This window comes from Rhinatrema bivittatum, chromosome 6, assembly GCF_901001135.1.
Source record: "Rhinatrema bivittatum chromosome 6, aRhiBiv1.1, whole genome shotgun sequence".
In the NCBI taxonomy this organism is placed as follows: domain Eukaryota; kingdom Metazoa; phylum Chordata; class Amphibia; order Gymnophiona; family Rhinatrematidae; genus Rhinatrema; species Rhinatrema bivittatum.
In genome coordinates, this window is record NC_042620.1 from 261,153,631 (window position 1) to 261,167,755 (window position 14,125).

Genomic DNA, 14,125 nt, shown 5'->3' on the forward strand with positions numbered 1-14,125 from the left:
AGGAACCCAGACAGTGGAATAGAATGAGTAAATGAAAATCAGTTGTTTACTCTTTCAAAAAGTACAAAGAACAGGGTCAGATAAATTAAGTTATTGGGTAATACATTTAAAACTAATAAGAGAAAATATTTTTTTACTCAATGCATAATTAAGTTCTGGAATTCATTGCCAGAGGATGTGGTGAAAGCTATTAGGGTAGCTGTGTTTAAAAAAAGGTCTGGACAAGTTCCTGGAGGAAAAGTCCATTAACAATTATTAAGGTAGAGTTACAGAAATCCATTGCTTATTCTTGGCATAAGCAGCTTGGATTCTATCTACCCCTTGGGATCCTGCCAGGTACTTGTGACCTGGCTTGGCCACTGTTGGAAACAGGATACTGGGTTGGGTGGACCATAGGTCTGATCCAGTATGACAAATCTTATGCTCAAATAAAACCCTTAGATATTTTAGATAGAAAGATTCAGCTGTATTTCAATTTGTGGAAAGCAGAGTTGCTTACCTGTAACAGGTGTTCTAGAATAGCAGGATGTTAGTCCTCACATATGGGTGACATCATCGTATGGAGTCCAGCATGCCACTATCCATGTGTCCCCAATGGGGTCCCTTTTCAGTCTCATAATATAGAATTATGAAAAAAAATTAAAAAAACAAACATAAAATCCAACTCCATGGGGTGGCGGGAGGGTTTCGTGAGAACTAATATCCTGCTGTCTTAGGAGAACACCTGTTACAGGTAAGCAACTCTGCTTTCTCCTAGGACAAGTAGGATAGTAGTCCTCACATATGGGTGAATCCCTAGCTACAGGCTGGCCCCAAAGACAAAACGACCAACAGACACCTAACCACATGCCAATGGGCACAACAACGGAGTTGCTATTGGTAATAGTGAGAGATAGCCTGAACCCAAAAAAAGTCCGTAGGTAGGAAGAGTTGGGTTTTACAGCTGAAAGAGATTCTGGAGGACAGACTGGCCAAAGCTGCTATCGCATTGGCCAACGCTGTCCAGACAGTATTGAGAAGCAAATGTGTGGAGAGAACTCCACGTGGCAGTCTTGCAGATCTCATCCACAGGGACCACTCTGACAGAATGAGCCTTGACATGGCCCCCAAGTTGCAGTCCTGCCTGGCTGTAGCAGAAGGAGATGCAATCTGCCAGCCAGTTGGTCATTGTCTACTTAGCAACAGCAACTCCCAATCTATTCTTGTCAAAAGAGATGAAGAGTTGCAGAGACTGCCTATAGCCTGCTGTTCGCTCCAAGCAGAGGCTATGGCTCTCTTGCAATCCATACTGTGCATAGCCTGTTCACTCTGGTGTGAATAAGGCTTAGGAAAAAAGGTGGGCAGGACGACTGACTGGCTAAGATGGAAATCAGTCACCACCTTAGGCAGGAACTTAGGGTGTATACGCAGAACCACCCTATCATGGAAGAACTTGATGCAGAGTGGGTACTTCACTAAGGCCTGAAGCTCACTGATTCTGCTCGCTGACGCGACACGACCAAAAACATGACCTTCCAGGTCAGATACTTGAGGTCACAAGAACGCAGCGGCTGAAAAGTAGCCTTCATGAGCTGAGCCAATACCACATTGAGGTCCCAGGTCACAGCGGGAGGCTGCAGGGGAGGCTTCAGCTGAAGCAAATCTCGCATTAAGTGCCCCACAATGGGTTGTACAGAGATGGGCGGAACCATCCACACCCCAGTGGTAGGCACTGATCTCACTCAGAGTTGGTCTTTAAGCCAGCGGCTGAAAGGTGCAGAAGGTAATCAAGCAGCTTCGCTGTACAGCAAGAGAATGGATCCAGGCCGCAGCGCTCACACCAGACAGAAAACCTCTTCAGGCATAAGACTTCCTAGTGGAAGGCTTCCTGAAGCCACCAGGACTCAAGACACATCAGAGAGGTTGAGGAGCTGCAGAATGAACTTCTCAACATCCAGGCCGTCAGGGACAAGACCGAGAGGTTGGGATGAAGCAGCGTCCCCCAATTCTCCGTGATGAGGTCTGGGGAGGTCCCACTGATCGGTTCTCGGAGGGAAAGATCCCGCAAGAGCGGAAACCAGATCTGCCTTAGCTAATGAAGTGCTATGAGAATCCATAGTTCCTCCATCCTATCGAAGCTTCAGGAGAGTCTTCAGCACCAGGGAAAGCAGAGGATATCGGGCTGATTTTAAATGGCTGGGGCGTGTAAAAAACAGGGGATACGCTGGGCCAAAGAAAAGGGGCGGGGCTGGAGGCGGCCGGGGAAGGTAGAGAGGGTGCGCGCAAGTTGCTACTGCTCCATTGGAGCAGTAAGCAACAAAATAATATCAAAAAAAGGTAAGGGAAAGGGTTTAGGAGTGGGGTGGGGAGGAGAGGGGAAGGGGAAGGGGTACGGAAGTTCCCTTCCACTCCACTCTTTAATTGGAGTGGACTAGGAGGGAACTGGGGAAGGCCGGATGCGTCGCCATGTGGGAATGGCAAAAAAGTGTTCCCTCCCTTGCATGCGCGGCACCCGAATTTTATAAGATGCACACACATGTTATAAAATCGGTGCATCCACGTGTGTGCGCCGGAAAGCACTCGTCATGGATGCGTGCATGCAGCTTTTAAAATCTACCCCCTAAGCGTACAGAAGGCCCTCACCCCAATGGTAGGCAAAGGTATCTGAGGCTGGTTTGCCATCCACCCTGAACAGGAAGCAGAACTGATCCACTTTCCTGTTGCTGGGGGATGCGATCAGACCCATGTCCGAGGTCCCACAGAGGCGTCGGAAGGTTTGACTCAGCCTGTCTACCACCACATTCTCCATCCCGGCCAGGTAAATGGCTCGAAGCACCATACCCTATGACAGAGCCCAAGACCGGATCTGAATGGCTTCTTGGCACAGGAGGAACGACTTCGTACCTCCCTGTTTTTTGAGGTACAAAAATCGCCACTTGGTTGTCTGTCTGGATCAGAACCACTTTGTTGATCAGCCGATCTCTGACACCCAGAGTGCGTACTGGATTGCTTGGAGCTCCAGGAAGTTGATCTAACACTGTGCTTCCTGGGCGGACCACAAACCCTGGGTGCGGAGCCCCTCCATATGGGCACCCCATCCAAATTTGGATGCATCTGTAGTTAGCACAATCTGGGTAGGGGGACTTTGGAAAGTCATCCCCTGCTCCAAGTTAGCTAGACTCTCCCATGAGGACAAGAAGTCACGTAGAGTCGGAGTAACCAGAATGCAGACTTGGAGGTCCTGGGTGGCCTGCCGCCACTGAGACCACAAGGTCCACTGAGCTCTGTGCATATGCAAGTGAGCTAAGGGAGAAACATGGATGGTCATGGCCTTGTGTCCCAAGAGTCACAGGATGTGGCGTGCCAAAACCTGCTGGCTCTGATGGACCGCCCCCGCAATGGACACCAATGTGAGAGTCTGATCGTGGGGGAGATATGCTCGGGCCTGAGCAGTTTCCAACCTGGCACTAAAGACGTCCAACTAAGGCAACGGATCACAATGGGACTTTGAGTAGTTGACAATAAATCCTAGGGACTCTAACACCCGAACAGTCAAGCACAGAGACCGTACCACTCCCTCCTGGGTGGGGCTCTTGACAAGCCAATCGTCCAGGTAGGGAAACACATGCACTCCCAACTTGCGGAAGTACGCACCCACTACAGCCAGGCACTTGGTAAAGACACATGGGCCGAAGCCAGGCCAAATGGCAACACACGGTACTGAAAATGATGCTCGCCAACCACAAACCGTAGATACTTCAGGGGACCATGGAAGATCTCGATGTGGGTGGAGGCATCTTTTAGATTGAGGGAGAAAAGCCAATCTCCTCTTTGCAGGAGGGGAATCAGGGTGCCCAGCAAAACAATTTTGAACTTTTCTCTTTTTAGAAACCTGTTCCAGGCTCTCAAATCTAGAATGGGACGGAGTCCACCTGTTCTTTTTGGAATCAGGAAATATCTGGAGTACAACCCCCATCCCCAGTGAGTCAGCGACACAGGCTCGATGACACTGGCTGACATGAGGGTGGCAAGCTCCATCAGTAGAATTGCCTGATGAGAGGAGAGTCCTGAAGAATACCCAGAAAGTTCAGCCGGTACCCTCATCGCACAATGGACAGAACCCACTGGTCTGATGTAATGCTGGGCCAACAATCCCGGAAGAACCATAGTCGGCCCCGACTGGAGGGTCCTGCGTCGAGGGTACGGGCATTGGCTTACACGCCCTCACCCCCCAGTCAAAACCCCATAGCGGGGCTTGCCTGGGGTCCTGCTGAGGCCTGGAATTCTGCTGTTGCCTAGGGCGGCCCCTAGAACTCACACGCTGGGAACGGGCACGAGAGACAAGAGGATAGTATTTCCTCCGGTGATAAAAGGACCTCCTTGGGCCCTACTGAAAGTACTTCCTGGCTGAAGACGGTGGATCAGATATACTGGCAGAGAGGTGTTGCAGGATCTCATGGTGACCCTTCAGGTGAGCCACAGCATCCCTCACCTCATCACCAAAACGTTTCTTGCCAGTACACAGCAGGTCCATGAACTTCTCGTGCACCTCCGGCGGGAGATCAGAAGCCCGGATCCAGGCCATTGTATGGGCACTAATCCCCACAGCTGCCACCCTCACCACCATCTCAAAAACATCATAAGTGGACTGCACCTCATGTTTGCCACATTCAAGACCCTGTTGGACGACTGCCAAAAAAGCGTCCTGCTGCTGCTAGGTCAGGCGCGCCAAAGGTCCTGGATCTGCTTCCAGAGGTTCTGAGAATATTGAGTCATTTACAGCTGGTAAGAGGCAATACAGGCGATCAGCATGGCAGCCTGAAACACTTTCCTACCCAGCTCATCCAGTGCCCTGTGTTCCCGACCCGGAGGGGCTGAGGCATGGGTGTGAGAATGCTTGGCCTTCTTAAGAGCAGACTCCACCACAACTGATTGGTGTGGGAGTTGACGTTTCTCAAACCCCAAAGCATGCTGATCCAAGTAAACCGCATCAGCCTTCCTTTTCACCAGAGGCACAGAAATGGGGTGTTCCCATATCCGAAGGAGTAACTCCTTAAAGATCTCGGACTGGAACAGCGACTACCTCCTTCGGGGCATCCACAAACTGGAGAACCTCCAGCATTTTGTCTGGCATCCTCTTCCGTTAGAAGCTGGAATGAATTGTCTCTGCTGCACGAACCCTGCAAAGGTTAAGTCCTCAAGCGGGGACTAGCACTGCTTCTCCAGAGAAGGGTCCAAGGAAAGGTAACCAGAGTCATCAAAAGAAGACTCTGAGGTATCATCCTCTCATGGTTGTAAGGGGCGTCATCATCACTTAGATCACCCGGAGACACCGGTGGAGGGCCCCTTCCCAGGCCCCGCGCAGCTTGGGTACAGAGGCCCCCAAAGGACCTGGAACTGGACCAGGCAACACCGGCTATGGAACCAGGGGTCTCAATGGTGCCGCACACTTCGAAAGACCTTCCTCTTCCTCGGACCCCCAAACAGGGAAAGCGAAGGAAGAGGCAATGGTGGCCAAAGGGTATCGCTGGACCCCCAGGGAACCGGCAGCGGCTGCGTGAGGAGAACGCCAAGAAGGACATCGAGGCGCTCCAGCAGCGGTGCCAACATCAAGGGCGCAGGCTCCGGCACTAGTGGGGTGGGCGGTTCGGTGCTCTGCAGGGCTCAGACAACTGTCATTTGCACCCTGTGTTCCAGTTCCTCTTGGAAGTCTGTCGAAGACGGGACAGATGAAGGTTGGGGAGGCGTCACCAGATCATCCTCGGACCGAGGGAGATTGGTGCCTGGCACCAAAATTGGTGGGGAATGCCTGGGACACCTGGGGTTGCCTCCTTGCTGCGGGTTCGCTTCAGGGGCATCACAGCAGGCACTGGTGCCGACCTGAGCGTGGAACCGTGCGAAGACAGAGACCGGTGACTAGGTTTCCTGGACTTCACACGAAGCTCAGCCCAGTCTTTCCCTGGCACAGAGAAGGAAGGAGACAATCCAGAAGTTCTCAAGTGCAAAGAGACAGACGACGGCCGATCTCCAGCACCCCTCTCCATCGAGGGCCTCAGTGGAGGGGTGCACAGCGAAGGCTCAGTGTTCATCAGTTCCCCTCGGCCCTTCATAGTCTATGCCCCCAACGCAGGAGTTGAAGACTCTGACCTCTTCGACATGAAGAGCTTCTCCATTTTATCCAGGCAGGTGTGCCAGCCCTTGGGGGTCATCTGGTCGCAAAAATGACACCCTCGGACATCGTGTAATGCCCCTAGGCACAAGATGCACACATCGTGTGGATCCATAAGAGACATGGTCTGAGGGCACATAGCAAAACATCCGGCGAGCAGTCGATGACCGGTATGTTCCAAAGGAGACATGACCAGGAACTGAACGCACAGAACAAGGAAAACTTACCGCACTGCCCAACTAGGCCAGTGGAATGGAGAGGGACCCTGTGCAGAAAAATCAACTAATCAACTGGGAAAAAGCTTTCCAACACAAAAAGAAGAACATGAGCTCCACAACTGTGAGACGACAGCTCTGTGGAAAAGAAGAGACTGAAGAGGGACCCTGCATATACGCGAGGATAGTAGCATGCTGGGCAAGCTCAGTATGCCAGTCAAAGTTTCTAGACATAAGTTTTCTGTGCCAGTCTTGATCCGATGATGTCACCCATGTGTGAGGACTACTATCCTGCTTATCCTAGGAGAAAAAACGCATAATTATTTCTGAGACTTTGTATAGTTTTGTCATAATTCAAGATTCAATAGTCTTTTTTAAATGCTTTTTAAAGTGCTCTGATGGCAGAATGGATGGGACTGTTCCCCAACTATGGGACTTCTGATGATCAGTAGCTTCCATTTTCTCAATGCATATACTTCAGGTCTAATGCCGACTATCCCATGAAAAGGGAGAGAGAAGCCAGAAAGACAGCAGCAGAGCTTCATCTTTTGAACTAAACTAACTCAGTGGGTGGAGCCTGAGGTGCTCTGCCTGACCTTCAAAGGAGCCTTGGATGTCCTCTCACCTTGGCACAGGGTCCATTGACCTCCCTCCAGCCTATAATAAGCTTGGCTTTCTTGTCTCCAATCATATGCAGACACTTTAGCTCCTTAAGAGAGCCACTGTTCAGCACACCAAGGATCTTCTGCCGGCCCTTCTCCAGCAAGTCCACCCTCATATTAATGTCCCATCCCAACTCCTCCTCGCTGCCTTCCACCGTGTCCTGCAGAATGGACAAGAGACAGATTAGTACAGACTTTACTAAGAAAACATTTGCTTACTGTAAACTATGTTTTCCAAAGATAGCAGGTTGAATTAGCAATTACATGTGGGTGATGTCATTTGGTGACACCAAACGGACTCATCTCTCCAAGCTAGTAGTCCTTTGAGCTCTACTGACCATGTGCGGGAGTTCTTGTGTGCTTGTTGCCTCATGAACCTCAAGTATATATCAGATCTACCTCTAGCTATGTAGTCCACTCTCCAGGGCAGTGGGTGGATAACTCCATGGATAATTCATCCCATCTATGGAAAACACTGTTTATGGTAAACACATTTGCTTTTTCCATCAATAAGCAGGCTGAATTAGCCTTTACATATTTTATTTATTTATTTAAAGTTTTTATATACCGACATTCATCAAAGATATCACATCGGTTCACAGTGTAACAAGAACAGACGCCTGGGGCAGCGTTTTTACATATGGGAAGAGCTCCAAGCTGAGGGTTGCAGTGGAGCATTTACTGAAAAAGCAACCTAGACCCCACTACCTCCAATGCATGCAAATCTATCTCATGCATATACACTGCAGATATCCTGAAATCCTGACTGGCTATGTGTGGGTTCCCCAGAACAAATTTGGGATCCACTGATCTAGATAGCAGTGGATAAGCAGAAATTGGTTTACTGTCCACCCAGGGCCGGTGCAAGGGGATTTGGCGCCCTAGGCGAGCCTTCTTCCTTGCGCCCCCCCCCCCCCCCCCGGTCTCGGCCCCGACTCCTACCTCATTCTCAATCACGCCCGCTGACTGGGGTTTTCTGGGTCGCGAGCAGATTGGGCACTGCTTGCGGCCCGCCAAATCTCCACTCCTCTTTGCCACCACTTGCGGCCCCATATGGCTCGCACCCAGTGGCGCACCAAGGGTCTCCAGCGCCCAGGGGCCAATGCATTTGTGTGCCACAGAAAATCAGTGGCATCTCTAGACAGAAGAATTTGTTTTGGGTGGGTGGGGAGCCAAAATGACATTTCTTCATCACACCCACCTCTATAGCATGGATCCTGCTTTAAAATTGGTTATAAAAAAAAGTGTTGTTAAAAAAAGTCCAAAGGGTCCTCTGCATTATTTTAAAAAGCTGGCCAGTTTCACACTTCTAGTAAAACTACTATAAAATTATTTGATAGCCTCATTCAACTAATTCTATATGATTATGAGAATGAAGTCTGGAATATATAGGAAGGGACAGAATGTCAATACAAATCCTGCACCTCCAGTTCTGTATCTCTGTGCATCCACTGAAATTCCCCCAAACAATGGAGCTTGGATGTTTCCCTTACAGCTCATCATACTAAAAGATATTTTCAAATTCTGGTGTCACCTCACAGTAACAGCAGCACAAACACCTTCCACTGCCAGACACATTGTGAACTAACATAAAGCACCGCAAAAGAGACACCCAAAATCTATACTGCAATCCCATCATAACATAACAGTAATAACACCAAGGATTCAAACAATAATAACCCTACCTGTGAAAAAGCAAGGGTAAATATTACACTGGGTCCTGGGATAACAATACACCACCTACTGAGGAAACAAAACAAACCCGATTGCTATAGATCCCTATACAGACACTACATGCTAGCAGAATCTCTCATCGTGGTCACACACACAGAGCAGAGACAGACCCTCACCAAATACAGAATACAAAATAAAGGAGCACAAATTAGACAAAAACTGGAATGGAAACCCCAAGAAGCCAGACTCTGTGTATTAATAATGGAAAAACAGAACCACCATTCCTCATAAAACAAATAAAATCAAGAAACAAAGCATCAGTTATAATAGTAAAACCATACTAATAAAATATTTTAAAACTACTGATAAATAGAATTTCTATTAATTAAAATCATATGCATTTTTTACAATTTCCCAAACACCAATAAAATATTTCAAAACAGTACATATATCAAATAACACACAATAATTAAAATTAATAAGGATTTTAAAAAGCCCCTGCTGTCCATACATGGGAGCTCTTGATTTCCAGTCACCCTGATATTGTCGAGGATTAGGAGGTTATCCTCTCTCTCTCACACATACTCACATGTCCATTCTCTCTCACACATACACTGTCACATACATACACATTCATGCTCTTATACCCAACCATAACCTCTCGCTCTCACAGACACTGACACACTCAGGCTCTAAGGCACTCTCTCCCCCTCCACACACACCCCCACACAAACTCTTACTCCCCTGGATTTTCTCATACACACTCATGCTCTCACTCTCACTGGCTCCCTCACATACACACAAACACACACTCCCAGGCAAGCTCCCACTCGTTCTCACACACACACACAGGCAAGCTCCTAGTCATTCTCACACTGAACCCCAGGCAGGCTCCCATTCATTTTCACACCACTCCCTCCCCATCCCCCAGGCATGCACACATTCATTCTCACACACACAGACCCCCAGGCAGGCACCAATTTATTCTCACACACACCCATACACCACAAACAGGCAGGCACCTATTCTCACACATACAAACCCCAGGAAGACACCCATACATTCTCATTCACAGACACACCCTCAGGCAGGCACCCATGCATTCACACACATACACCCCCAGGCAGACTCCCATTCATACACATGCACACACTAAAGGCAGAGACCCCCTCTCTTTCTTTTGCTAGCAACCTCAGAGCCTCTCTCATTCTTCTGCTGCCACTGTCACTGCCGCTGTATGGCTATTGCGGAGGTGCTGATTGCTGCTATTGGCACTGAAGCCCATTCTGCTGCCTCCTCTGTGCAGGCCCCATGGGCTTCCAGTTCCTCTATGCTGATCTCGTACATTGTGAGATCCGCATAGAGAAAGTGCTACTCTTGCACATTCCCAAAGATTACATGTTCCAATCAGTAAAAAGTAATTTATTTCTTTTTACATTTGCTGTCTGATCTTAGTTTTCTAATCGGTTGGTCACAGGCTTTTTTTTTTCCACCTTCCCTTTCTTATTTTTTTGCCAATTCCTTTTATAACATATTTATTTTCTCTCCATCTGTCTGCTTCCCTCAAACACACGGTCAGGTTCTCATTCTCACATGCTTTCTCTCTCTCACATACACAGGCACTCATTCTCACATGCTGTCCCTCATACAATCATTTATACACAGTCTCTCTCTTGCACATGCTGTCTAACTCTCACTCCCACATGCTGTCTTGCTCAAGCACAGGTTCTCACTGTCACATGCTCTCTCTCATACAATCATTCCTACACACAGGCTCTCACTGTCACATGCTGACTCACACACACAGGCTCTCTCTCACTCCCACATGCTGTCCTGCTCAAGCACAGGCTCTCACTGTCACATGCTCTCTCTCATACAATCATTCCTACACACGGGCTCTCACTGTCACATGCTGACTCTCACACACACACACACACACACACACACACAGGCTCTCTCTCACTCCCACATGCTGTCTTGCTCAAGCACAGGCTCTCACTACCACATGCTGTCTCTCACACACACAAAGGCTCTCCCATGCTGTCTCTGCAAACATTCAGGTCTTCACTCCCACACACACACACAGTCTCTCAACTCATCTCATACACGCACACATACACACTGTACAAACCCTCAGTCTCTCTCTCTCACCTCTGGGCCTCCTCTTCACGGGCCACTGCAGGATGGGCTCTGCAGCGGCCCCGCTCTTCTCGAGCCGCGCTGATCCTCTTCTGAACGTGGCAGATGCTCCTCCTCCTTCCGGCACGCGGCTGATGCTCCTCCTCTTTCCTGCCCACGCGGCTCCGGCAACATTTTTCTTCCGGGGCCGCGCGGGCAGGAAGGAGGAGAAGTTCCTGCATTGGCTGATGCTCCTCCTCCTTGCTTCTCCTCCTTCCTGCCCGCGCGGCTCCGGCAACATTTTTCTTCCGGGGCCGCGCGGGCAGGAAGGAGGAGGAGCACCAGCATGTTTAGACGCGACTGTACCACGGCCCTGCGATCTTCTTGCTGTGTATATCTGCCATTGGGATGACGTCCACCGGCGGCCATTGGCCGTCAGCGGCTCGGCGCCCCCTAATGCTCAGCGCCCTAGGCGATCGCCTAGTTCGCCTAGTGCTTCCGCCGGCCCTGTGTCCACCAAGACATGGTATGCTGCTGAGATGTACATGTCCTGAAGATGTGGCAAGACCTGAATCAGAAAAGTGGAGTAAGTACTTTAGCAAATACTCGGGCTTGCAAGAGACTGGGTCCAAAGCGTTCTGTTGAAGCCACTTGAAATATCTATTCTATTTGAAGGCATAATTTTTCCTAGTTGATGGCTTTCAGATGAAACTAATATGTCTACAATTGGAGAAATTACTTACCTGATAATTTCGTTTTCCTTAGTGTAGACAGATGGACTCAGGACCAGTGGGTTATGTGCTCTTCTGCTAGCAGATGGGAGACGGAGTCAGATTTCGAGCTGACGTCAACCTAGATATACCCCTCAGCGATTCAGTATTCTCTTTGAAAAGCCATTGTGGATGTATATTCTTTCTTAAACAACTTGATTAAACTGATTAAACTTGATTAAATTGATTTCAAAACACTGGAGACCGCCAGTGCACTCAACTGATTAATGCAGATACCGGGCTAACTGCGGGTGTCTTGAATAGGGATAGGCAACGTCTTACATGTATTTGTTTAATCTCGTGGTTCGCTTTCCGAGGTCCTCCTTCTCTGGGGACAGCCGTGGGCGGGATGCTGAGCCCATTTGTCTAAACTAAAGAAAACAAAATTATCAGGTAAGTAATTTCTCCATTTCCTAGCGTGTAGCCAGATGGACTCAGAACCAATGGGATATACAAAAGCTACTCCCAGATAGGGCGGGAGGCTGCCCGTGGCCCATTTAGTACTGCTCTTGCGAAGGCTGCTTCTTCTCGGGCCTGAACATCCAGGTGGTAGAACCTGGAGAAAGTGTGTGGGGAGGACCACGTTGCCACCCGTCAGATCTTGGCGGGCGATAGCAGTTTGGTTTCTGCTCAAGATACTGCCTGGGCCCTAGTAGAATGAGCCTTAACTTGTAGGAGTAAGGGCTTTCCTGCCTCTATGTAGGCTGCCTTGATTACTTCCTTGATCCAGCAAACTATGGTTGCTCGTGAGGCCACTTCTCCTTGATTCTTCCCACTGTGGAGAATGAACAAGCGATCCATTTTGCACACCAGTTCCGATCTTTCCAGGTATTGCACCAGGAGTCTGCCAACATTTAGATGGCGAAGGAGGCGGGAGTCTTCAGAGTCCTTATGGTAGGGAGATGGCTTGGTTCAAATGAAAATCGGAAACCACTTTCGGTAGGAAGGAGGGGACGGTGCAAAGCTGTATCATTCCAGGAGTGAACCTAAGAAATGGTTCCCGACAAGATAGTGCCTGTAGCTCGGAGATGTGACGGGCTGAACATATTGCCACTAGGAATACAGTCTTCAATGCTAACAGGTGTAGTAACAGACTGCACAATGGTCTGAAGGAGGCCCCCGCTAGAAAGTCCAATACCAGATTGAGGTTCCATAGGGGCACCGGCCACCTGAGGTGAGGGGTGGCCGAAGTTGCTTAACCCCTTTTAGGAAGTGGGCCAAGTCCGGATGAGCTGATAGACTGATTCCGTTCAATTCGGCTCTGAAGCAGGAGAGCTGCTACTTGGACCTTGAGGGAATTGAGTGACAACCCTTTCTTCATATTGTCCTGTAGAAATTCCAGAATCATGGGGATCTTGGCCGTCCGCAGAGAGATTCCGTGGTCCTCGCACCAGGCTTTGAATTTTCTCCAGATCCGTATGTATGCCAGAGAGGTTGAGAACTTGCGTGCGCGGAGCAGGGTGTCAATCATGGCCTTCGAGTAACCGTGCTTCTTCAGGCGAGTCTTCTCAAGGGTCAGACCATAAGAGAGAATAGAGATGGATCTTCGTGAAGAATCGGGCCCTGCTAGAGAAGGTCCCTGTGTGGAGGTAGGCACAGAGGGCTCCCTGCAAGGAGTCTTTGCATGTCTGTGTACCATGGGCATCTTGGCCAGTCCGGGGCCACTAGCAGAACCAGTCCCTGTGGTGTTCTAATTTGTGGATGATCTTGCCCACTAGTGGCCATGGGGGGGGGGGGGGGGGGGGGAAGGCGTACAGTAAGTCTTCCTCTGGCCAGGTCTGGACGAGGGCGTCAATCCCTCGGGAATGTGGCTCTCGTCTGCGGCTGAAGAGCCTGGTTACTTCGGCACTGAGAGAGGTGGCCAGTAGGTCCATGGCTGGGAGGCCCCAGCAATTTACTATCAGTTGGAAGGCTGTGGTCAACAGCATCCATTCCCCCAGATCCAGGCTCTCTCTGCTGAGGAAGTCTGCTGAGACGTTGTCTTTTCCTGCGATGTGGGAGGCAGAGATCCCTTGTAGGTTTACCTCCGCCCATGCCATGAGAGGGTCTATCTCCAGAGACACCTGCTGGCTCCTGGTTCCTCCCTGGCGGTTGATGAAGGCAACCGTTGTAGCGTTGTCCAACATTACTCGAATCGCTTGGTCTCGGAGTCTTGGCTAAATCTCAGGCACGCTAGTCTGACTGCTCGAGCTTCCAGGCGGTTTATGTTCCATCCCACCTTTTCCTTGCTCCATTGTCCCTGGGCCTTCAATTCCTGACAATGGGCTCCCCACCCTCATAGGCTCACATCCATGGTGAGCACAATCCAGTTCGGTGGGGATAGGCTTACTCCTCTGCTTAGGTGGTCTTCCTGTAGCCACCAATGAAGCTGAGAACGTATCTCTGCTGGTAATTGGGAGGCGAATTGAGTAGTCCTGGGACAGTGGGTTCCAGTGTGACAGTAAGGAACACTGGAGTGGTCACATGTGAGCCCTTGCCCACGGAACGACCTCCAGGGTTGATGCCATGAGCCCAAGGACTTGAAGATAGTCCCATACC

At 49.7% G+C, this 14,125-nt stretch overlaps 1 protein-coding gene across 1 annotated transcript in view; it reads right to left on the minus strand.

Moving 5' to 3' along the window:
• KIF22 (kinesin family member 22) overlaps nt 1-14,125 on the minus strand; it is a 119,559-nt gene that overhangs the window by 21,052 nt on the left and 84,382 nt on the right. The window contains exon 12 of the mRNA XM_029606988.1: nt 6,989-7,186. Within this exon, the coding sequence (XP_029462848.1) occupies nt 6,989-7,186 (198 nt within the window). The remainder of the gene's footprint in view (nt 1-6,988; nt 7,187-14,125) is intronic.